At 38.2% G+C, this 25272-nt stretch overlaps 2 protein-coding genes and 1 pseudogene across 4 annotated transcripts in view; all 3 read right to left on the bottom strand.

The window, feature by feature from the left end:
• Nucleotides 1-25272, bottom strand: part of LOC148739208 (uncharacterized) — an 84274-nt gene that overhangs the window by 46768 nt on the left and 12234 nt on the right. The gene's annotated exons all lie outside the window — the stretch shown is intronic.
• Nucleotides 5-21370, bottom strand: LOC111345146 (uncharacterized). Of its 2 annotated transcripts, XM_022952422.2 has the most exons (7): nucleotides 20982-21370; nucleotides 20087-20159; nucleotides 8161-8268; nucleotides 8002-8067; nucleotides 7102-7158; nucleotides 2459-5580; nucleotides 5-2137 (listed from the first exon to the last, which is right to left on the bottom strand). In XM_022952422.2, exons 4-6 carry the CDS (start codon nucleotides 8060-8062, stop codon nucleotides 2471-2473), a joined length of 3228 nt encoding a protein of 1075 aa, XP_022808157.1. In that variant the 5' UTR covers nucleotides 8063-8067; nucleotides 8161-8268; nucleotides 20087-20159; nucleotides 20982-21370; the 3' UTR covers nucleotides 5-2137; nucleotides 2459-2470. The 2 variants fall into 2 exon arrangements, with proteins under 2 accessions (XP_022808157.1, XP_088603358.1); XM_088747232.1 differs by having other exon boundaries at nucleotides 5-5580.
• Nucleotides 10131-12215, bottom strand: LOC111345152 (uncharacterized; annotated as a pseudogene). Its single transcript, XR_015996117.1, has 3 exons — nucleotides 12106-12215; nucleotides 11818-11911; nucleotides 10131-11587 (listed from the first exon to the last, which is right to left on the bottom strand). The product of XR_015996117.1 is annotated as an uncharacterized LOC111345152 (transcript).

Genomic DNA, 25272 nt, shown 5'->3' on the forward strand with positions numbered 1-25272 from the left:
ACTGTCGCGCTTTCGAATAATATCGCATCATTGAATAAAATCTCGCATTCTGATTGGTTAACGAAACGAGGTATTTAGCATGGAATTGCGAGTTAAAAACGGGGCTAAGTGATATTGTTTCGCATCTATGTATACATGATAACTATAAGTAATGATGTTTCCTTTTTTTCTCATTTTTATTCAATTACGCGATTCAAAGAAAATTTATTATTTGACTCGTGAATTCTGCGTTAAATTGCACTTGAAAACCGATATCGCACTCATCGCTTCGCGATTCGTGCAATATCGGTTTTCGCGTGCAATTTAATGCGGAATTCCCTCGTCAAGTAATGAATTTTCCTCTAAAATTGTCGCTCTTTGTAGTAAAAAAGGTCGAACATGGTATTACTATACCTTTCGCGCTTTGTAATACTGCAGCGTTTTCGCACTTACAATAGAGAGCTTAAGCAACCACGACGATGAACGGAGGACGACGACCGGAAGTAGCGAGAACGTCACTGCGCAAGCGCGAACCAAGAATTCCGTCGTCGTCTTATCGTCGACGACTTGAGATGGACCAGTTTCACGTCGTCGTGAACGACTGAACTTTAAAGCAGTTTTTCTCATCAAAAGGTGCGGCTTTATTGTCGTTGTTTTGACAGTCTATGGCCGGTTGGAGTTTGTGTTTGTATTCGCTTCTTCGGTTGATTTAAACCTCCCTGTTCAGTTTTCTAAACAAATAAAATTCGAAAACCCACTAATTCACTTTCCTTCCTCCGCACAACAGATGTCAAGTCAAGCGGTGAAAGCGACCACGTTGGGTTTAAATTTGAGTATATTTTATGAAAGAGTGCTGTTTATCATTTTTATTGAATGAAAAGGTTTAAATAGCAGTACAATACACCTCTGCGTTCGGTCAAAAGCTGTGTGTATGGAACTGCCGGTTTATTGCTGCTAAAACATTTTGCGTGTTGCTGTTCTTCCGTCGAGACGCTTTAAACAGCAAAGAATTCTTCAGATCGGTGTGTCAACATGAGTTTGAAAACCTCTCAGGTTTTGCTAATCTATTTTCGAATTGTTTGATAAAGATCTAGATTTACAGCCATAAAAATGATTCCGACAAAATCACACGGGAAAAAATAGTATTCTTGTGTGAAGCGCGACGACTGATCTGTGCCGATCGCTAGCTAGCATTGATAAAATTGACAGACTTGTGTCGTTTGCCCGCCAAAGGAAGGAGCATCAAAGGTAGAACATATCAGGCTTAAGCATGTTGAAAATAAGGCAAGCCCTGGGCAAAATAGGTTTGTTTATACCAGCAACACTTAGAACTGAATTTAAATCTCAAATAACTTCCGTAAAATTTATATTTTAAACTTTTATCATGTGCAAATTATTGTCAGTAAAGCTAAAGCTTAATAATTCCTTGGACTTTTCATGTTCAAGAATTGAATAACCCACTCTCGAACTTCCGATGTAGGTGAAAATTTGATCCATGACTGAGAAGAACGTTTTAGAGGTCTCTGAACGATGTCATTTCTTAAACTGACGAAGTGAGAATAAAAAAAATTTCAGACGTCGTCGTCCTTGAGCAACTTCACTGCTTAATTTTCATTTTCCCGCTAAAAAAGAACGTCCTCGTTCCAGACCCTCTGCGATTACTTGACGTCGTCGTCGTCGCTTTCGTCGGGGTTGCTTAAGCTCCCTAGTACCTGTCTCACTCTGTAATAACAGACCATTGCACTTTGTAACAAAATAACCAGTCTTATTTCGTAACAACACTTGCTGCACTTTGTAACAAACTTGGTATTAATACTTGGAGGGTCAGAGTAGATCCAAAGTAACCAGCATCCTTGTCAATAACAATGGTAGTGTGATCATGATAACTGTAGCCAAGTACAATTTGAGGAGAACTATGGCGAGTGATTTGAGATTTAATACAAGTACGATTGCACCTGAGTTGTACAACCCGAACTACGGTTACCAAAAAATTGACGATCAATTACAAAACGCAAGAAATAACTTGTAATCATTTTGTTTTTCATAGCAACCATGATCAACCGTAATGTTTATAAATTTTAAGACATTCACGAGTTGAAACGTGGACTTTGTTGACAAGCACACTAGTTTTCATCGACCTTCCTCGCGCAGCAACCATCTATGAAGAAAAAAAAAAGGAAAAACCAACATAAAAAACACAAGTTTCTCGGAAAATGAAGTGAAAACATATGTAGTTTGTTAAAACTTTTTTCGTCTTCTACTTCAAGCTTTTCTTTTGCTCTATTAAATTGTGCAGCTTATGCCGGTGGCTATAGAAGTCAATTATTTCAGTCCACAACGTGTGACGCTTCTAACATGCTGCATAATGTTTGTAAAGTTACACGGAAAATGACAATTGCTTTCTGATTCATTTTTTTCATATACCTAGCACTACCGCTGCTTGCCTTACCCTTTAAAAGATACTTAAAGTTATATTTACATTAAGAAGCATCTAGGCTGCATCGGTTCCATTCAGCTCAAGAGTGACATCATCCCCAATGAGAACGAATGGTGCCCAGTACTTTACTTCCCTGAACTTTTGGGACTCTTTTACACATTTCATGGCTTGGTGAAGAGCATCACTGACCCTCCTCCCTTTAATTAGTTCTTCATAGAAATGTTTCATGAACTGGAAAGTTGCCTCGTCATCAATCCCCCACAAGGAAACCAATACGGAACGAGCCCCTGTGCCTAAAAATGCTCGAGCAATGCCAACTACCCCCTCGGCCTTTATTTCTCCACGAGCGCTATGACAGCAACTCAACACAACCAATCTTGCCCGCAACTGAGCTTCCAACACATCCGCCATCGTCAATAAAAAGTCTTTTTCTTCAGGATGATGGGATTCCCGAACAGGGTTTGGTGCCAAGGCAATTTCTCCTGTTTCCATTTTTCCATGAGCAGCGATGTGCACTAATGCCACCGTGGATAGTCGCTTCAAAACTTCATCTTTAGTGGCCTTTTCTCCGACGAGGGGAGCCGTTCCTAAGATTCTGCCAATCATCTCTACTTCTTTCTTTGCATATGGCAGCTGACACCACTTTCTTCCTTCATAGCGAACTTCTTCTACGCACGGATCTCCTACAAGCAGCGCGCCGGTCTTGTTATGGAAGTCAGTTGGACAATCAGTGAGTAATTTCAAAGTAGTCAAGGATGGAGTGATTCTGATCCTTAGCGTCTCACTCAGATACTCCCGCTTTCGGTTCAATAAAGCTGCATAGGGTACCAAACAAAGTGGACCTTCGGGAACGAGTATTAGGTCATTTCCATGAACCAGGTCAGCAACAGGAGCAATGATAACGTCATAAAAGCTCCTTAGGCTTTCTCTTGGTGATACAGGCCGAGAAACTCGAATAGGGGCCCTTTCACTCCTCGATCCCACGTCACACACATCACCAAGCGAGCGATTTTCGATTTTAACGCCAGAGCGTACACCAATCTCCTCCAACGCATTTTGGTTTAAAGTCGAAATGAAAGTTCTCGCGTCTTTTTCTGATTCATAGTCGCTAATCTCTTTTCTTCTCAAGGTGACCTCTTCATCCTTCCTTATCACCCAGAAAATAATTTCTCCTTTACCGAACGCCATGAAAACTGTTGTCAAGGGAATGGATCTAACATAGGAACTAGTTAACTTTCCTGAGGAATGAGACCAGGAGTATACCTCTTCACACCCATATTTTGCCTCAATGAGATCCCTCAGGGCCTGTGCCCGTCCATCCTCGGCAACACATAAGGAATCGATAAATTTACCCTGGCTTAAATGTAGACGCCATAAACTAATGTATACATTATTATACGTATCGCGGTAGCTAATCTTCCAATCGTCTTTAAACTGGAGATGAGCCCTTACTTCATTCAACGCTGACAAACTGGAACTAAAGCAATCGAGGGCACTCAAAGGGGATCCTTGATCTACTAAAACGTCACCAAGATTATTCAGTGATACTGCAATTCCAAATTTGTCGCCCACTTCTTTTGCAATTTGTAGGTGACACTCATGGTACTCAATGGCGCTATAAAAGTCACCTAAGCTACGATAGGCATTGCCAAGATATCCAAGGACCCTTCCTTCTCCAGCTTTGTCCCCAATTTCTTTTGAAATTTGTAGACATCGCTCATAATACTCCATAGCCTTACGAAAATCACCTAAGCAATAATAGGAATAGCCAAGATTTCCATAGGCCCTTCCTTCTCCAGCTTTGTCCTCAATTTCTTTCGCAATTTGTAGACATCGCTTATGATTCTCCATGGCCTTGTGAAAATCGCCTAAGCTATCAAAGGCATTGCCAAGATTTCCATAGGCCCCTCCTTCTCCAGCTTTGTCCCCAATTTCTTTCGCAATTTGTAGGTCGCACTCATGGTACTCGATGGCCTTATGAATATCGCCTAAGCGATAATAGGCATTGCCAAGATTTCCACAAGCCCGTCCTTCTCCAGCTTTGTCTCCCCCTTCTTTTGTAATTTGTAGTTGGCGCTTCTGGTACTCGACGGCCTTAAGAAGATTGCCTAAGCAATGATAGGCATTGCCAAGATTTCCATACGCCAGTCCTGCTCCAGCTTTGTTCCCCACTTCTTTTGCAATTTGTAGGCCACGCTGATGGAACTCGATAGCCTTATGAAAATCGCCTAAGCTATGATAGGCATTGCCAAGACTTCCATAGGCCCCTCCTTCTTCAGCTTTGTTCCCCACTTTTTTCACGATTTGTAGGTGACGCTCATGGTACTCGATGGCCTTATGAAAATAGCTTAAGCTATAATAGACATTGCCGAGATTTGCATACGCCCCTCCTTCTCCAGCTTTGTCCCCCAATTTTTTTGCAATTTGTAGGTGACGCTCATGGTACTCGATGGCCTTATGAAAATCGCTTAACCCATGATAAGCAATGCCAAGATTTCCATAGGCTTTTCCTTTTCCACTTTTGTCCCTCACTTCTTTCGCAATTTGTAGGTGACGCTCATGGTACTTGATGGCCTTATGAAAATCGCCTAACCCACGATAAGCAATGCCAAGATTTCCATAGGCCCGTCCTTCTCCAGCTTTGTCCTTCATTTCTCTTGCAATTTGTAGGTCACGCTCATGGCACTTAATGGCCTTATATAAATCGCCTAAGCTCTTATAGGCATTGCCAAGGTTTCCATAGGCCCGTCCCTCTCCACCTTTGTCCCCCGCTTCTTTCGCAATTTTCAGGTGACGCTCATGGTACTCGATGGCCTTATGAAAATGGCCTAACTCCCGATAAACAATGCCAAGATCTCTATAAGCCTGTCCTTCTCCAGTTTTGTCCCTCACTTCTTTCGCAATTTGTAGGTGACGCTCATGGTACTGAATGGCCTCATGAAAATGGCCTAACCAACGATAAACAATGCCAAGATTTCCATAGGCCTGTCCTTCTCCAGCTTTATCCCCCACTTCTTTCGCAATTTGTAGACGACGCTTATGGTACTCGATGGCCTTACAAAAATCGCCTGAGTTATCATAGGTATTACCAACATTTTCATTAGCTTGTCCCTTTCCAGCTTCGTCTTTTGGTCTCAATTTTTTACCATTCTGCAAATTGTCCCCTATCCTCGAAAAGGAACAAAAGAAAAAAAAATTTCTTAGCAATCCTATACGCGCTAAAAAGTTCCTCCCGGGATCACTCTCATGCAAATAAGTTTTTTTTTAACTTTCTGCGTTTAGGCTTATTTAAAATATCCGCATAATCAAATGTAAATAATGTTTCTATTCAACAAACGGGTTAATTGATGAGGAAGCTAAAAAATGTGTTTTTGCGAAGTTTATTGCAAATGCTATTTCTTGTCCACGCTTTAGTCCCCAAAACTAGGGAAAAGACGACTACTCTATTTGGGATATCCTCCTCTCCAATTTGTCTTAGTTTTTGCCTTACTATTGGCCGTGAAGTGCTCTGCATAGCAGATGGATATCGAAGTGAGACATTACATTGAAATCGCTTTTGAGAGTCTGAGTATCAGGTCATAACCAATGTTTTGTTCCTTATCCCCCTCCTGCTGAGAATCTTATCTTGAACAAGCATATACCAACAAGACGCAAGGGTGGCAGTAGGCGGCCAGGTAATCACGTTGGCCATGTTGTTTTGAACGACCTGGATCTATTCAGTTTCCCAGGCGTTTCTTGGAATGCTGCACAAACCTTAACGTAACATATGAACTGGGAATAGGTTCATACATCGTATACCCCATTCACATCACAAAAAAAAACATGTTCAGTTAAACTTTACTGTCTCTTAGTCGTTGCAGACGTACATAGATAAATAACTGAGATCAATAAATTAAATAGAAATCCAAAATTCTAAATGTCCCAATTGATGTCCAGCCCCAATAAAAATGTAAGGTAATTGTTAAATAAGATAAATAGTTGATAAAAATACGAGTATTGTAATGAGGTAAGTTAATGGCCAAGTTCTATGAAGCTGGCTCTGCTTTATAAATGAGTACAAAGTCTCTTAATACCCTTCTATATTGTAATGGTGACAGAGAAAGTTTACATAGCAGATCCTTGTAGGGCATTCCCCTCGGATAACCTTAAACTAAACTTCGTTTAAACCGGGTTTAATTAAATTTAAATCAGAAACAGAAAACTGAAAAACTGAATTTTCCCTTGGATTCAAGTTGTGCGACATTTAAAGTCGACAAACATCAGTTTAAGCAGCTACCATCAAGAAAAATATTTTAAACCGCATTTCAGAAAACAGCTTCAAAACATGTTTAAGCTTTGTTGTGAATGGGCTATAAGCCTTTTACTGGCTAATGTTGCATTCAGATTCACATCATCACTCTAAAGAAAATGAGACGAAAGTATCTACCCAGCTTAAGATGGCAGAGTAGCTCGCCGTCAATTTGGTCAGCTAGGCTCTAAACTTACAGCACCATCTGAAAACCATGCAATATCTGCGCATGATTAAACTTCTTTTTTCTTCGTCTCCACGCCATTGTAACTTATTTCATTTTCAAACAATATTTGAGCCTAAGGCCATGATCGTTATTTACAGTCAACATGCAAATATACAGCTCTACTTCCAGCAGGAGAGAGAAAAGATTTATTATTAATGTTTATTTTCAAACCTGGAGAGCTGTCATGTTGACACTCTTGATTTCCTTGGCCTTGAGGAACCACCATAGCTGAAAAAGAATACAAAGGAAAGTATTATTAGTATTATTACTATCATACCCGAGTGTTGCAGTGATAAGTTCATTTTACAAATTTATCAAAGTTTAGGTTAAACAATTTAATACCACCATATTTAAGAGAAAAATAATAAAATAAAAAAATTGAAAATCTAAGGCTGTGTCAAATGTCCTTGTACACCGTATTCTCTACTAAGCTTTATCCATGATAGTGAATACCTTATTGGTATTCTTCCATTCAATTGTGTCTCTCCCGCTTCCTGTACTTTTATTTTTAGCCATTGCTATGTTGTAAATTGACAGGTCAGCTCGTTGCTATGGGCCGGTGTTCGTGTGTAGGATAAAACAAGTTGAGTTTTGTAGTAACCTGAGCAGTGTTGTTGCGAATGAAGTTGTTTAAAAATCGAACCAGCTGGGTTCTATTGTCGTCAGCAACGACAATTGTAGCTTAATTTCACAGACTTTAGTATTGAAGGGGAAATACCTGGCTAAAAGTGGGGGCAGCGGGAATTTCTCTTCAATTAAGAAAAATGAAAATGAAACTTGTGACGTAAATTTCACACAACATCTTTTTCCAGATATAAGAAGAGGGATGCCCTCTCGCTTGCACTGACTTGGAAGTCTCTGCCAGCTTCCTTTGATTACAGTTATTGATGCGTAATACTATTTAAGTCAACATTAACGAAATGATTTTAAATCAAAGTTGGTACAGTCTGAATGGGAAAATACCGACCAAGTAGGTAGGAACCAATCAGAACGCTTTTACCCTTGGACTACCCTGACATATAACAATTATATAATATCTGGGTGTTACCTGACCCCGCTCAGAGTACTTACTGGCTGATGAATCTAAATCAAAATCGGGAACAAAGTGGACAGATCTGTCCTGACTTTCCATTGGGTCTGTAATAAAATATAATACCTAAATTAATGTATTCATGAGCTACACCAATAAACTAATATGTAGATAACCAAGTGAATAAATAGATATAATACCTTTGTTTAGTTACAAAGTTTATCTCATTGGAGAGATAAAAATTGAGTATTTGCTTTGGTAGATAGCATTAAGTCACTGTGAATAATGCTCTTTGCCCATGCTCAAATCTACAAAACCAAAAACAGAAATTATCAGTTCAGCATATTCCTTCCAACAACCTGTTATCACCACTGAGAGTTAGAGGGGAGGGGGGGGGAGGGGGTCCAAACTTTGGTTCAGAAAGGACTGTTACACTCTTTTGAGGCAAATTACTTCTCCCCCCACACCCCCATCAGACATCCTGTTTCTGAGATATGACTTGATTTGTCGCAATCAAGACAATGAACGCTCAGCTTTGGCAGAACTAACAGGTAGGATACAACCAATAATAAGCAAAACTCGTATGTTGGGGTACATATCCTCATCAGCATATTTTACACACTCGATAAGATTTCCCGGTAGCTGTAAAGTGGGTGTGTGCTGTTTCCAAAAGTATTGCCATTCCTTTAACTCAGAAAGAAGAAAGGACGGTGTAGGTAAGTCCTGTTGCCAAAATTGTAGCTTTTCTGCTAAATTACCGAGACTATCATGCTTCACCACGGCAGATGGAACCAAGAAAAAAATTTCGGCCCCAGCCCTATTGTCTTTGCCGAATCTTAAACTCATTTATTCCAATAAATGATCTCTAAAGGGTAAGGCAACGTTAACACGATAATGCGATTCCGGGTTTACGCTAGGTGCATTGCTCTTATGTTCCTGCCTCCCAGTGATTCTTGGTACTGAGACTGTAGCAAGTCAGAGTCAACTTGTCATCCATCCTAGATGCGTCTTGAAACCATTCATGACATTTCTCTTCTATGTTTGACCTCACCCTGGCAACTGCTTTAATAATGTCGTCAATCATAGAATATGCTTGGAAGACATCTTGGTCGTTCTTCTGAAGCTTAGCTGCAATTGGTTTGAGTGTTCCAAGGCTATTCTTTGTGATGAAAAAGGTGCAAAATAAATAGGCCCCTTACAGGATTAGGTCACGTGCCTGGATACCGCTTAGCAACGCCATGTTGGGACGCAAGCGGTCCAAGCGTCATATTGAAATCATTGCGTGACTGAAGCCATTTTTGAAGTTATATTTTGAAGATGTTAGCGATCTGTTCACTTCTACATCACTACCAGCCAATTATTTTAAAGTTTTGGGTATCTTGATTTGTTTTCTTCTGGGTTTTCGATAAATATTTAAAAAAAGTTGATTTTTCAACGTTAAAACCCACGGCCGTATTTTGTGACCAGTGGACCGCATGGCGAACAGTGCAGGTAAGCGACTTCATGAACCTTTTACTGTTATTGCTCTATTTATCTCTTCCTTTGTTCTTTCTTAATTGTTAATGTTGAAGCATACCATTGGAACTTTCTGTGAGTGACAGGATTGCTTTTTTTTGTGAATAACGAGGAAGTTCGGTGTTCAATACCGTCATCTGTTTTAAAGCTTGATGCAACTACGTTCGTATTATAGTTATTTGTGTTATTATCAGGTACCACTGACACTCCAACACGAGATCTGAGAAATTTCCCTAATTTTACCTTTGCTGAGGTGGAGAGCTATGCAAAAACAATGTCTGGGTACACAAGTACCACTAAAGCTTATAAATTTTTTGCTGAACTTTGATATGTACACGACATCCAAGGTAAACACATTGGAAACAAAAGTAGTACAAGAGGGAGAAACTGATTTAAAAAATGTTAGACATTGACATTGACCCACTTACAAGTGAGAAAACACTGAAGAAAAGCCATGAATATTACTTTCAAGTGCAATGTCAGTTAGCTATCACTGGAATTGAATGGTGCGATTTTTTTAGTTACTTGAATGACAATACCTTTTTTTTGTCAGAGAATCCTGCTTGACAAGGATTTTTTCCAGGAAAGCAAAGATAAAGTTGACCAGTTCTTTTTCCAATATTTTTTAACAGTCAACATAGAATACAAAGGATGATAACCAAGAAGTAATCAGTCACTTTATTCCATTTTAAGACTAATATTGTATTTACCTCTTGAGTTGCAAATAGTATAAAATCTAAACATTAGAAAATGTTTCAGTTATTTATGTATATAATCCGAGTGAAGTTACCAAACTTTTGACACTAGTTCAATTGTTTTGGTTTTTTTTAGTGTCTTTTAATAGTTGCACCTTGACTTTTAAGTTTTGTTTCAAAGGTTCAGTTAACTCGACTCTTATAGTAATCGTTTACATCATAAACAGTTAATTTTCAAGTGATGAAGTACATGTAAATGGTAGTTTTTATTTATCTCCATTAAATATCAAGGGTCCCTGGAAATTTGTTAATAAACAGATAATTGTATATATTTGATTAACAGAGCCCAACATGGACAGTGGAACATCTGAGTCAAAGAAATGATATTCTTTGATCCTTCTGATTGCCCTTTCAACATCTATTCGTAGTTTTGCAATTGTTTTGGTATTTAGGACTTCTCTTTCAGAAAATTTCCTTCTATCTTGTAAAAAAGGAGGAAGGTTCAAGGAAGCACCCCTGCCTCTCAGCAAATCTTCAATATCAAATCCTTTATCTGCCATCACAGAATCACCATTTTCAAGCAAATCTAATATCCCTGAACACCTAGTGATCTCTTTATCAGCAATTGCCCCGGTATAAAGAGAAGAAACAAAAGTAACTGCACTATGTGGTGCAATGCCTATTAAACCCTTAAGTGTTGTGTTACTCTTGTATGTAGAATAAAGTTGGGACTGCAAAAGGAGAGATGATGGTGTCTCAACAAATATTTCTGTGCAGTCAAGGATTACACGTGTGGAAAGATAAAGCCTTTTGAATTCTTGTGGCATCTTGGCATTAACATCAGCTCTAAATGGCCAAATCACTTGATTGCCAAGGAGAAAGTACAAATAGTTAGCCTAAGCTATTAATTTTCTACTAACAGTTGACATATGTAAATTAAAACGGTGTGCAAGATCCTGTTGAAATAGGCCTAATTTAATTCTAACTAAAAACATGAATAACTCATCTATGAGTTGCATAGCCCTACCATTTGGCCGATTTTGTAAAAGACCCGTCGCATAACAGTATGTCATTGTTTCTGCTGATGGTCTAGCAAAATTATAAAAAAATTTCAAATGGTCATATGTGCAACCCAGTATAGAATTTAATAGCATCATTATCTGTGGAGAATCGTTCTAACCCAAATTTGTAAATGGCAAGTTCTGCTGCAGCTTGTTCTTTTTGTTGCACTAATTCTTCTTGTGCAGCACTGGCATCTCTCCTTGCAGCTACAAGTTCGGCTTGTACAGCAAGTAGCTGTGCTTTGGTCTGTCTGAGCTCTTCAAAAATATTAGGAACTTGGTTTGTGTCTCCCTCATAAGGTTGGTTTGATTCGTCATGTGCAACTTCCCCATCACTCTCATCTGTTTGTGTGGCACTGTAAACAACACAATATAAAAGGACATCAACAAAAAAACAAACAATATCAACTGTGTCAAAATACCTCTGATAAATAAACTATTTTTAATCATTCTTGTGATCAGCTGAACTGTACCAACAACCAAAACAACAGAAGTTAAAAATGATAAGAAGATATAATCGCTAGACTACAGACACCTAAAGTTATGTAACAAATTCCACCATATAACAACATGCACGATAACACACCTTTCAAGTTGTCTTATAACCTTTCGTCTGTCTGTTGTTGTTACTGTCCAGTTAAATACAGTAGGGACTGTTCCTTCTTTAAGACGTCGCCTTCCTGAATTATCAAGAGGGAGGAAGTCGTCTTCTTTAAAATGTTTGCCACAGACTCTGGTCTTGGATGTTATCTACAGTATATACAAACCACAAGCTCAAGTTTTATAGATGAATGAAAAACATAGGAAATCAACTATTACGTTCTTGAATTATTAAAGAGCATTTCCCTTTCGATAAAGAAAGACGCGAAATTACCTTGAAATCTGGCCCAACGTCCCTTCTTATTTTGACAATCCATTGCTTCTGCTTTTCCTCGTCTTTACGTATTCGGCGAAATGACAAAGAACTTTCGTAACGACTATCACCAGCGCACATCGGAACACAACAGTGATAATTTCCCCCTCTGAACTTCTTTTTGGGTACTGGAGAACTTGGACCAGAATCATCTACTGAATAGAAAGTTAAGACTTAAGTGAAACATGTTAAGCTCAATTAGCTTACTAGGCTTGAGCAAGAACAAAGGAAGAGATAAATAGAGTACCAACAATAAAAGGTTCGTGAGGTTGCTTACCTGCACTGTTCGCCATGAGGTCCACTGGTCACAAAATACGGCCGTGGGTTTTAACGTTGAAAAATCAACTTGTTTTTTTAAATATTTATAGAAAACCCCGAAGAAAACAAATCAAGATACCCAAAACTTTAAAATAATTGGCTGGTAGTGATGTAGAAGTGAACAGATCGCTAATATCTTCAAAATATAACTTCAAGAATGGCTTCGGTCACGCAATGATTTCAATATGGCGCTTGGAACGCTTGCGTCCCAACATGGCGCTGCTAAGCGGTATCCAGGCACGTGATCTAATCCTGCAAGGGGCCTATTGGAATGTCTTTAAATTTGCCAGAGGACCTTGTGCCTTGGTTTTAGTCTCCTTGTCCCACGTGAACGATAACGAGGAATAAACATGAGGATGCGACTCATGATCAACTATCTCTTCCAAGCTTCAAGCTTATGCAAAACGTACTCGTAAAGTTCGTAGAAAGTCTCGTAACATTCATGCCTTACAACCCATCGCAAGGGAGGGGGTCCTGGGGTGCCCGTGACCCCCCCTTGGTAGGCCTTCTTTAGAGCAAACAACCTACAATAATCAGGTGGCGAAAACGTCATGACAATATCTTGGCCGTAAAAGCCATTGTTAAAAAGCCCACTTTTTTAAAATGTTTTTTCTTGTAAAGTATTTTCGTCAACGGCTCTTGTATTTAATTAATAATATGGGCCTTGAGCCCGCTGATACACGCGGGAGAGCAACGGTGTAAAAGGTGAGTAGCCTCTGTGACCCCCCCTTTGAAAAATCCTGGCTATGCCCCTGCATCGGGTTTTGCATAGGCCTTTTAACTTCTTTCTGGAAGTAGAACCACACTTCTCTACAACTGGTTCTAGACATCGCTGTCTTTTAGGTGAAAAATGAAAGGAAAGGAAAGTTTCATTTAAGGTTTCAATCATGTTTAATTTCTGACTGAAGTTAACCTGCATGCGGCTGCTACACTGAGATTCAAAATGTGACTGTTGCAATGAGTGTACAGTGCCATTAGTGCTATTCTCCTTATTCTTCCTTGCACACCACGTGTTTCTGAGGAAATGGCACTGGCACCATCATACGTCGGTCTTCTTGCAAACGCCACCTCCATGTTGTTCTCGGCCAAACTTGACAAAATAGCGTTTGCTATGCTCTCACCATTTGTATTGTCAAGGTTGACAAAGTCAAAAACACCTCTTTCATTTTAAGTGAAACGTAGTTGTTTAGGTCTAAAAACCTAAGGCAGACACTTAATATTTCTTGGTTTGGGTACTTATCTGTTGCCTCATCGCCCATGATTGAGAAAAAAAGCGTCTTCCTTCGGAATCGGATGTGTAACTTTCGACCGAATATACTCTCCAGTGATACGAATGACTTCCTCTTGTACAGTTTTTGAGGTGCTTGTAGCATTTCTTCTACCAGTAAGTAAGTGTTCTTGAAGATTTTTATCAGAGTTACCCAATAGCATAAGAATGGCATGAAAGTTTCCTTTGTTGGATGCCGTGCTTGTGCTGTCATCTCGATGGCCTCTAAGAGGGATATTCTCTTTTTGCCACACAATATTAAGGTACTTATGATTGCTTTAAGTGTGTTCATGTTTTTTTTCAAACATCTCTTGGTTTTATGTGGAAATCCTGTGTGGCAAGGTTTCCTTTGGTTTCTGAACACTTCGGATTACGGCAATGCTGGCCTCAAGTGCCGACTGGTGACATTGCATTTTCTTATGACGCTGAAGTACCCCATCTTTCCCTGTGGCTTTTTCTAGCTTTTGGAATGGAGCTGTTTCTGTGCTCGAGGACCTGATGAATTATTATGCATCACACAGTAGTTACAAACCCTCCCATCTGTGAAGGACTATCCACAAGCCACGTATACTTTTCCAACCATGAGGGCTGGAACACAAGCTTCTTGGTATGTTTGTCTTTTCCCTTAACCACAGTCTTGGAGAAAAAGCCTGTGTATGAAGGAGGCGGAGTGAAATGGCTCTTGAGATATTTAATTTTTTCGTGGGACTTGAGAGTTCTTGGATCAACTTTGCCACTTACGATGTCCCCAACATCAAAGTGGGATACAGCATGCTGATCAGTGGAAGAAAATTGGGAAAAACCAATAAACTAAGGGAGTTGTTTATTGATAAATCGTCAAATTAACTTTTATCAGACAGTAATATGAAGACTAAACACTGACAAGCTAAATGTTTACTTTATCTGATAAATGTTTCTCAACTGAGTCAACGTATTGCACCCTATAATTAAGCATTGTTGACAGTGATAAGTACACTCTTTGGAATGGCTAGAGACCCAAGTAAAATACGCGCCCATGTATATTGCACACCGTTGTTTTTAACCAAATTTATCAGAAAAAAAGTTTTCACAGCAAAAAACTAGAAGTTAAATCTTCGTACAATTAATTATTAAGACAACAAGAATAAGAAATTCACTATATCGTTAACACTGATATCTTTTGCTACTTAGTTGTTTGTGATATCATTGAAACCAACTTTTAGGACTTCAAGCGAGCCCTTGCTAATTTGACGATTCCATGGCCTAGTAAATATTATGTGTCAGCAACAACTTGTCAGAAAGTATTGAAGACTTTGTGTCATATCGTCGTATTTTCAGAAGTTTCAACCTAACGCTATGCAATTTTCTGGCCGTAAAGTCAAGTACACCACAATATAACCACGATGAATTCCACTGTGTGGGCTTCGTACACGTAAGAAATTCGCAGTTTTTCGCTTCGAACAGCAAATCAAGAACTGCTTTGAATAAAGCTTTTGTCCTGAAATATTTCTTGCTCACTTTCATCGTGCTTCTCATTGTAAAACTCCGTGTAACATGAGATCTCTTCACACACGGCCAAATTTGCATATTCACTCTGAAATCTGATCCGCATGCCTGTTTGCACTTTAACGAAAGTATTTAGAGATTTTTGTCTTTCATCTTGATTTTATAATAAAAACTTAGTATGCACGTATAGTTTTCTCACTGAAAACAAGTAATTTAATTAAGGCTTTTGTTACTTTCTTTATTGTGTCTTTTAACGTATGCAAATTAGGACTATACAGCCAAAAACTAACGATAAAAGTCCAACGTTTCGGTGACATCTTGGCGCCATTGTCAAGGAAAACTAAATGAAATATGCTATCTCAAGAGTAAGTAAGAATCCGGAGTCACTCATTTGCATAGGTCAGGCAAACAGCTCAGCGCGAATTGAGTCTGATTGTACTTTCAAACACGGGCGTAATTGTTTAATGAGTAACATCTCAATAACGAGACAATCAAAGTTGTTGTGACATTTTTTCAACACCTTAAAACAACTGTGAAAGTCATCCAGAATCCTACCTGCGTGTCTATTATCGTAGTGTTTGCGCACTGACGAGTTCTTGCTTCTACGTTCACCAACGCGTACGAAGAGATGGCCACGGGTGTATCCGACATAACCAACATCGCACTGGTCACACATGAAGTTATATAAAACGCATTCTTGATCAATGAGCTGAGGCTTTGGTTCGCTTGTCGGGAACTCCTAGGCAATCTTGCGGCTCGTAAACACTGGTTGGACAATGGTGTGGAGTTTCACACTGACGTCTTTTAAATGTGCCTTCACGGATACACCCGTGGCCACCTCTTCGTACGCGTTGATGGACATAGAAGCAAGACCTCGTCAGTGCGCAAACACTATGATAATAGACACGCAGGCAGGATTCCGAATGATTTTCACAGTTGTTTTAAGGTGTTGAAAAATGCCACAACTTTGATTGTCTCGTTAATGAGATGTTACTCATTAAACAGTTACTACCGTGTTTGAACGCACAATTCAGTTGGCAAGAGATATAGTCAAAAAGTCAACTATTTAAAACGCCTTAGGATTTTACCGAAGAAAGTTTTGGAAACTATTTACTTTAGTAGTGTTGTCCTTAGTGTTACCTATGGCATGTTAATCTGGGGCACTTGTTCCCCCAGTTTGTTACTTAACCTTGAGTTAATACATTTAAGAGCAGCAAAAGTAATCCATGGTCTCACAGACAATTTTGATTGCGCACTAAAACAAATTAATTGGCAGACATTAACTAATGTATATAAGTGTAAACTAGCCTCACTTATGCACTCAGTTTTTTATAACCAAGCTCCCAAATCCATTTGCGAGCTGTTTCATAAAGACAAGCAGAGTTATCATAATTTCAGGAGAGCAGAAAAATTCATTACACCATATTATAACTATTCAATAGGTAGAAATTTTTTAAGTTATAGAGGTGCCACTTTGTGGAATACGCATCCAGAACCTTACAAAAAAAAGAAGCCAACTCCTCAAGCTTCAAGATTAAGATTAAAAACGATTCAGAACTTTTAGAGAAAATGAGTTTTGGGAAGAAGTCTTGTTTAATAACTAATAAGAAATCTGATTTTTATTATTATTAAACCCCAAACATATCTTGGGCATTTTAATGTAATTTTAACATATTTAGAGAATTTCAATGTAGTTATTTATATCTTAGTAGTTGTTTAGTTGTATTAAGTATAGTTTTGGTAGGTCCACATCAGTCTTTTACTGCCTTCCTTCAACCTACAAATCAAATAAAGTTGCATGTATGTAACCAATCAAATTTACACAAAGTAGGTTGTGCTGATTTATACATAGAGTAGCTGACCAAAATAAACAAATGCTTGGATATTTTGATGTCTATTAATAAAAACTATCAAAATTGCATTCCTGAGTAAGATATCAGCTGAAGGACAAATTTTGATAGCACACACTTCCACTATGAACTGTAATTTTATGAAAATTCCACAAATTTCTAGTGAAAAACCCTTGAAAACCATTTCATGGCCCATGAATACTGCAAAATGAAAATTCATGGGGTTATTTTAAGCCCTGAATTTTCCATGAATTAGGGGAATTCTTTTCATGACCCATGAATTTCTTTTAAATCTACTTTCGTGACCCATGATTTTCCCTGAAAGTCTCCATAATGAATTCCATTACCCATTAATTTCTTTTAAAGCAACTTTCATGACCCATGAGTTTCCCCTGAAAGTCACCAGAATGAATTCCATGACTCATTAATTCCTTTAAAAGCCTACTTTCATGACCCATTAATTTCTTTAAGTCTAATTTCATGACCCGTGAATTTCTTTTACTCTACTTTCATGACCCATGAATTTCTGTAAGTCTACTTTCAAGACCCGTTAATTTCCCCTGAGAGTCATCTGAATGAATTCCATGACCCATTAATTTCTTTAAAGCCTACTTTCATGACCCATTAATTTCTTTAAAGTCTACTTTCATGACCTAATGGTTTCCTCAGAAAGTCACCAGAAATAATTTCATGTCCCATGAATGGCAATCAAATAATTCCAAGAAATTCTCAATATCTTGAATGTAAAGATTTTAAGACAAGGAGTAATGTTAGAGGCCTAAAACTTTGGTTCAATGAGAGGTATGCTATACAAAATGTACCAAGAGATATACATACATGATTTTTGTATATATATGTTTATCATGAAATTTATTATTCAAACTAAGTTTTAGTAATTCTTAACATAAATAGGAATTTTTCATAAAGTAGCAGTCGATTGTGTTAATTGCAAAGTGTCAATAATAGATTATTTTAGTCACGTTTGACAAGCTGTGAGCCTAGCATAAAAAGGCAAACAGCTGTTTAATCTATAGTTAAGGATAACTTCATCACAGTTTATTATTACAGTTACAACAAGATTGTAATTCAAAAATCAATTATTTAACTGTAATTAAGTCCTTCACTCCCAAGAGTGTTCAGTCAAAATTGAGTAGAAATCTTTGAATTTAAATTTGCAGATTCAACAAAAATAACCAGTATAACATGAAAATTAAATGCTGCTAGACAGCTTACATTTAAGTTTTAGCACACAAGAGTTTTATTGTATTGCAAGCATACAGCTACATATACACTGTAGTATAGTATTTGGCACTGTCAAGTAAAGAGGAGACTTTTTCATTCCAAATTCATGAGGTTTCCAAAGAATTTTCATGGTGCTTGCATATTCCCAAGAACCCCATGAAAACTAACTGCCAATTAACTTTCAGGGAAAATTTTCATGGTCAATGAATTTTTTACATATTCACAGGATATTCATGGGTCATGATTTCCTACAACCCATTAGAACCTAGTGAATTGTAACACCATGAATTCTTTTGACATGAAATTCGTGGGTTTTTCAGTACCTTTGAAAAGGTCATGATATGCCATTTTCATGGGTATTTCATGGCTTCTAGGTCACTTTACACAATGTTTCATGAGTCGTGAATATGAAAAATTTTCAAAGGTTTTTCATGGGATTTTTTCATGCCTTTTTCATGGCACTGAGACCATGAAAAAGCCTTTGATTTAACTCTGAAAATCCTGTGAAAAATCTGTGAATTTATCATGAATAGATTCACAAGATTTTTATGGGTTTTGATTTCATAGTGTTCATTTAGCCAATACTGTCAAATTTATCCGCTATCAGTTTGTTGATTTCCTGTGAATGTGTATCTTTCATGTGTACATTATGAATGAGTAATAACATGATTTCTCATGCGATAAGCACTTGCAAATTTTTCAAATTCTCCTCTTCAGCCCAATAGGGAATGTAAAGAGGACAGTATGGAGAATATGCATACTGATGTTAGGGTGCTAGGGGTTAATGTCATAAGAATAGAAAGAATTATCACAAACTAAAGAAGCTTGTGATTATCACACAAATTCTGCATTGATCCCGTGCAAGAAAAACATTCTGTGCACCAACTAACAACAATCGTAATCTTTGACCGGGTTTCTTCATTCTAATGGCCTCTTTCATTTTTGAATTTGTATGGACCACAACTTCATCTTGGCAAATAAAAATTCAAAAAAAAGAATTTGAATGGCCAATATCCAGCCATCTTGACCTCACACTTGGTCAATGACCCACATATCTTACACACAATGAATTCTCATTAACAGTCTTCTTCGGGCAACAAAAACTTTATTTTGGATGACCACCTAATGATTTTAGGTTAAAAATCGATGACACTCAGAAAAAAACCTGAGCTTGGAAATCTGGCCACAGGTACCCCATCCTGTTCTAATTGCAAAACAGTAGCCATTGCTAAAAGTAGAAACCCAGAGGGTCATGTAACCACATTAAAAGCATCAGTAGATTATTAATTTGAACATAAATATACCAAACTCTGTCCACTAACGTAGAAATCATGTTTTTAGAAAATTTAAACCTAAACAAACCCTGGACAGGTAAATGTATCGCAAGGAAGATTTTGAACAAAAAAGGTCAAGACTGAATGAAGAAACTGGATGAAGACAATAACAATGGCAATAAGGCAGTCCCCTAAAGATAACTCCAAATGTGCGATATTGAAAGCGCAAGTTCACACTGCTATGTGTCTAGTTATAAATTAGATTGAGTGAAAACAATGTAATATTTCTAAGCTTTTCAATAACCTTGGTCTGTGATTGGCAGAAAGTATTTGCACCACCTAATCAACCAATCAGAGACAAAAAAATCATGAATCAAAATTTTGTTTCTTGTATTTTACTGTGCAATTAATTGGTTTCTTCTCTATTTCTCTCTTTTTTTTTTCTGTATTTAAAAATCTTACTTATGACACCACACATTATACTTACAATACATCAGCTTCCTTACCTTTATAATGCAGTCCAACCTCGATTGTCCAGACTTGTCGGGACCTCAGTAAATAATTCGGATAATCGAGAGTCTGAATAATCGAAAATATGAATGTTAATGAGATAGAAATGTAAACAAAAGGTGTACAGCAAAGAAAACATCATTTTAAATCTGAAATCTACACAGCCTGTATGTATCTACAAATAAACTTTCAGTTCAGGCATTTACATAGGTCTAAAGTGTCCAAGCATGTTTGTTTGCTTCAAAGACTTGTAGCTTGAATTGATTGCTTTGAGTTTTCAAGATCACACCTAATTAATATTCATGAAAAAATTGGGACCAGAGAAAAAATTCCGGACAATCGAATAATCCGGATAATCCAGGTTCGACCGTATACCACTCAGGATCAAAAACTTGTAATATACTGTTTACAATACTATACCTACAAGAACTACCTAACTTTGCCACTAATTGAAATAAAATTGCTTTCATTGCATTTCAGCTCTAATCTACCTTCTGAAGTGCAATACCTTTTAGAGAATAAAAAACTCCCCTTTACTCCCAAAGAAAACACCAGCACCCCTGGTTCAAAACAGATAAATAAAAGAGAAATAAAATACTAAAAATTCTGTGGTTTTTGGGCAATTCAGTCCCTGTAGTGAGTTTAATTAATTTCTTAGGATTTCCTTTACTTTAAGTAAATCATTAGAGGGGGAAAATTGCACCCATTGCCACATTTGAAACTTCGATCCCAAAGTGCGGCAGCAATTAATTTTTCACTGGAGATCACACCACCATAGCTAATGCTCTAACAGATTATGCGAGTGATCTTTGGTGGAACTTTAATCACACCTTTATTACACTGCAGTACTACTGCAGCGAAGTAAACACAATGTATCGAGTAAAATCTCACCTCTGTTTTTTATTCGGTAAGAGGCCTCGCTAAGCTCGAGTCATCAGGGTTCAATTCGTTGGGTGATGCTATATCGAAGGCGCTCGTCGAGGGTCGAACACACAAATTTATAGTACAGCGGTTAAATATAAAATATGTCATGTAAGCTGTACCACTTATTCCCAACGAAAAGTTCAAACCCGAAATGTGTAAGGTCGCACTGAACAAAGTATAAGGATATACAAAAACTAATACAAATGTTTTCAGTGTGTTTGAGCTAATTTACAAGGTTGTAAATGCGCTAATAAACCTAACAGTAACGTTTGAATTTTAGACGGTAGCTTCATCTCTTAAAAAGTAAAGTTTGAGAGAGATTCTCCTAGGAGCGTTAAGACAATTTTTTTAGTAATGTAATACGAAAAACTTGTCAACACTCAAATGATTCGTAAAATAACGAACAAGATTTTTAGGAATTGTACACAGCCTAGCCTAGTCTTAAGTCAGTCCCACACTAGGAAGAATCTTCTCCAATATCAATTTACGTCACTAATCTGCAACGATTATATCCTCGAACTCGTCTCTTTTCCCATCGAAATAACCCAAAAAGTACTGGTTTTTAACAGAACAGTTTTCAAGGTTTTCCTCAAGGAACTCAATCTCCGATTTGTTTAAAGACGATTGAATAGTCGCCGCCATGATTACGCATTTTAGTGTCTCACTGAAAAACTGTTTTCAGTTTTAAATGTCATCCTTTCGCGGGCTTTCGCAAATATTCGCGGGTTTCATAATTTCCCCGCTGACCAAACTTACCGTTTACTCTTACCCTCGACGAGCGCCTTCGATATAGCATCACCCCAATTCGTTGCGTCCGCCATTTTTTAAAAGCGCGCAATGTATCCTGGAATGGTATGCGGTTGGCCTGGCCGACGGCGTTCGCCGACGGCCTGGCCGGGAGCAACAAAGCGGAAATGAACTAGGTAAAAACCGGAAGTTCGTATTCACTAAACGACACTTACCAGCAGACAACAAACTGACCATAACATCGTATTGTAACACACTCAGTAAATTTTTATCCTATTGTTTGTTTTCAGTTATTTATTTTCATGTGTCAAACCTAAATATAAACAATATTAAAAAAAAACCAAGCTGGGAAACAGTTTTTACATAGTATGCCATAGTTTTTACATAGTATGCCCCCAAAAAATTTTTCTCACCTTGCCTTACACGTGTTAAATTTTTCACAAATTTTTCACAAATTTTTCACAACTTCGCCTGTTCCTGTTTGTAAGTCCGGCCAAGCCTTTACAGTCATGGGCCCCTGTAACTTTGGCTTATAAATACAGGCGTTTAGTTATGCTTGTAAAACTCCCTGAAGAAGTCTACGACAGTTAGACGAAACGCGTAGGAAAATAAAAGAAGTTTTACAACTACTGTTCGCAGAAGTGCTGCTCACTAGTCTATATTTAAAAAATTGTAAAACAGCCTACTAAAAAAAAACTATTAATAATTAGCTACAGCGTTTCCCTATTAAGTAAGTGTTTAATTCTATTGATTTCAATCAGTCTATTCATACAGCTAGCAACAGTTTTACGTACATGTTCATCATAAGAGAGACACTGGTCTACGAACACTCGAGGATCCTTTGCCACAGGTATAGGTGATATTTGTTTACCACAAAGCGTTATCGTAAAATCAGTTAACTGGCGTAGCAATTGCGGCACGCCTACCTCTAAAAGTTTAGTTTTATCTGGATTTAAAAGTAGTGAATTGTGGCAACACCACATACAAAATTCGTTTAGGTCAGAGTTAACTGCAGAGACTGCATTTTATAGCTCACTAGTTTTAAATTTCAAGTAAAGTTTGGAGTCATCAACATAAACAGCAGATTTACAACGTTTAGGTATAGACATCCTCGAAGATCCAGGGGCTTTGAGTCGATTTCAAGTTAAGGGCAGAAGAGCCCCTGGGGACATTATCTTACAAGACTAGTTCCAAACGGTCGCGGTCGTTCTGGCATCTGATTGGTGCCAGAAAATCTTTGTGTTTTTCTGCCCAATCAGAGTGAAGTGTGCTTTGGAGTCCTTTCGTGTGTTTTAACACGCACATATGGAAGAAGCTCAGTTGCTCGCTTTGGTTGTTTGGGCCGTGCGACGGAGCCTTCTGAAAAGTGTCGGTCTCAGCACATAATATTGGAGAAATCGATCAGATTGTCCACAAAAATCTCACCGGAGATTATACTGAATACTTTCGCAGGTATCATACGAGAACGTGTACAAAAGTTTGCGAGGTTCGTATAAAACACGATGGTTGCAGGCGTTGATATTTCGCTTTAAACGTTAAACGAGATGTAAGCTTAAATCTTTCTAGATTTTTTGTACAATTTGCTGTGACCGAAACTTTGCCAATCTCGTGAAGTTATTTCGTCGCACGGGCCACGCAGGTATGTCGAGCAACTGGCGCTTATGCTTACGTAGCTTTGTGCACGCCAAAAATGATCTAATCTTTGCTTTGAAGTGAAGTCTTTCACAATATGGCCAAAGTTGCAGAGAACGTTAATTTCGTGGACGACCTCCAGCAAGCGTTTACAGAAAGCCTAGCTGTGTTTCCGGTTAGCTAATTGAAATCTGAACAAAAACTAATTATCGTGGGAAGGAGAGATGTTTTCAAACAGTTACCGAAGGGGTTTGGAAAGAGTTTAATCTTTCAACTGGTGCCTAGAGTGTTCAAATTCTTGAGCTCAAAAGGCCACGGATGCTCTTCTTCTCCCTTGGTCATTGTCATTTCACCTCATTTGTCGATTGTTGAAGACCAAGTTAAATACCTTTGATCATTGAGAATCGATGCTGCTTTCATTGGAGAAAACAAAACCAAAGACAAGGAAATAGTTGATGGAAAGGGCGGGTTTGCTTTATTGTAAATGTCAGCTTAGAACAGGGCTATCTACCCACATCTAATAAACAAAAGATTCCACGCTTAGCTTTTCTTTTTTTTTTAGATTTTGGCGCGCACAGAAAGCTGCGTAAGCGCCAGTTACTCGACATACCTACGTGGCCCGTGCGACGAAATAGCTTCATGGGATTGCAAAAGTTTTAGTTACAGCAAATTATACAAAAACTCCACACTGGTAGTAAGATTTAAGCTCACATCTCGTTTAACGTTTAAAGCGACATATCGATGCCTGCAACCATTATGTTTGATACGAACCTAGCAAACTTTTAAACACGTTCTCTTCTGATACCTGCGAAAGTATTCAGTATAATTACCGGTAAGATTTTCGCGGACAATCTGATCGATTTCTTTTACATTGTGTGCTGAGACTAAAACTTTTCACCACGGGCAAAGCTTTGTCGCACGGCTCAAACAAACATAGCGAGCGACAGAGCTTCTTGTATATGTCCGTATTAAAACATACGAAAGGACTCCAAAGCACACTTCACTCTGTTTGGGCAGAAAAAAAACACAGATTTTCTGGCACCAATCAGATGACAGAACGACTGCGACCGTTTGGAACTGTTTGGAACTGTTTGTCATTGTCTTGTAAGACAATGTCCCCAGGGGGCTCTTCTGCCCTTAACTTGAAATCGACTCACAGCCCCTGGGTCTCCGAGGATGAGGTATAGATAGTAAATAATTTATGTAAACAGTAAACAGAACGGGACCAAGAATAGATCCCTGTGGAACTCCATAATCAACTGGGAGGGACTTTGAAACCTCATCCCCAATACGAACAAACTGATACCTTCCCTTTAAATAATTTTTAGACCATTCTAGCGGTGATGGAGACACACCAAGGCTGCGAATTTTAAATAACATGTCATGGTTTATACTATCAAAAGCCTTCGACATATCTATCGACACCAATATTGAGATTTCCTTTTCATCCATAGCTTTTAATAGGTCATTAGTGACAAAAAGAAAAGCCGTTTCGGTGGAGTGATATTTACGGTTGCCACTTTGAAATTGTGATAACTTGTTGTTATTGTCTAAGAATGTGACAAATTGTTTCGTCACAGATTGTTTGATAGATAGATAGATAGATAGATAGATGGATAGATAGATAGATAGACAGAAACTTTAACATATAGATTTAGCCAAGCCTAAAAGCGGAGCTCCCAAGTTCGTAATATTAATGATAACATAAAAGATGTGCATTTGCCAAGACTCGCCTGAGACACCCTCCTTTCGTTTTGATAGTCTCTCCTACCATACTCGTGCAATTCGAAGGCACGTACGCTCGGTCAGTCACATGACATCCAAACGAAAAGTGGTTGACCATATTCCATGGGTACGGGGCTCTGCCCCACGCGCGCTT

The sequence above is a fragment of the Stylophora pistillata genome, chromosome 2 (assembly GCF_964205215.1).
Source record: "Stylophora pistillata chromosome 2, jaStyPist1.2, whole genome shotgun sequence".
NCBI classification, from domain to species: Eukaryota; Metazoa; Cnidaria; class Anthozoa; order Scleractinia; family Pocilloporidae; genus Stylophora; species Stylophora pistillata.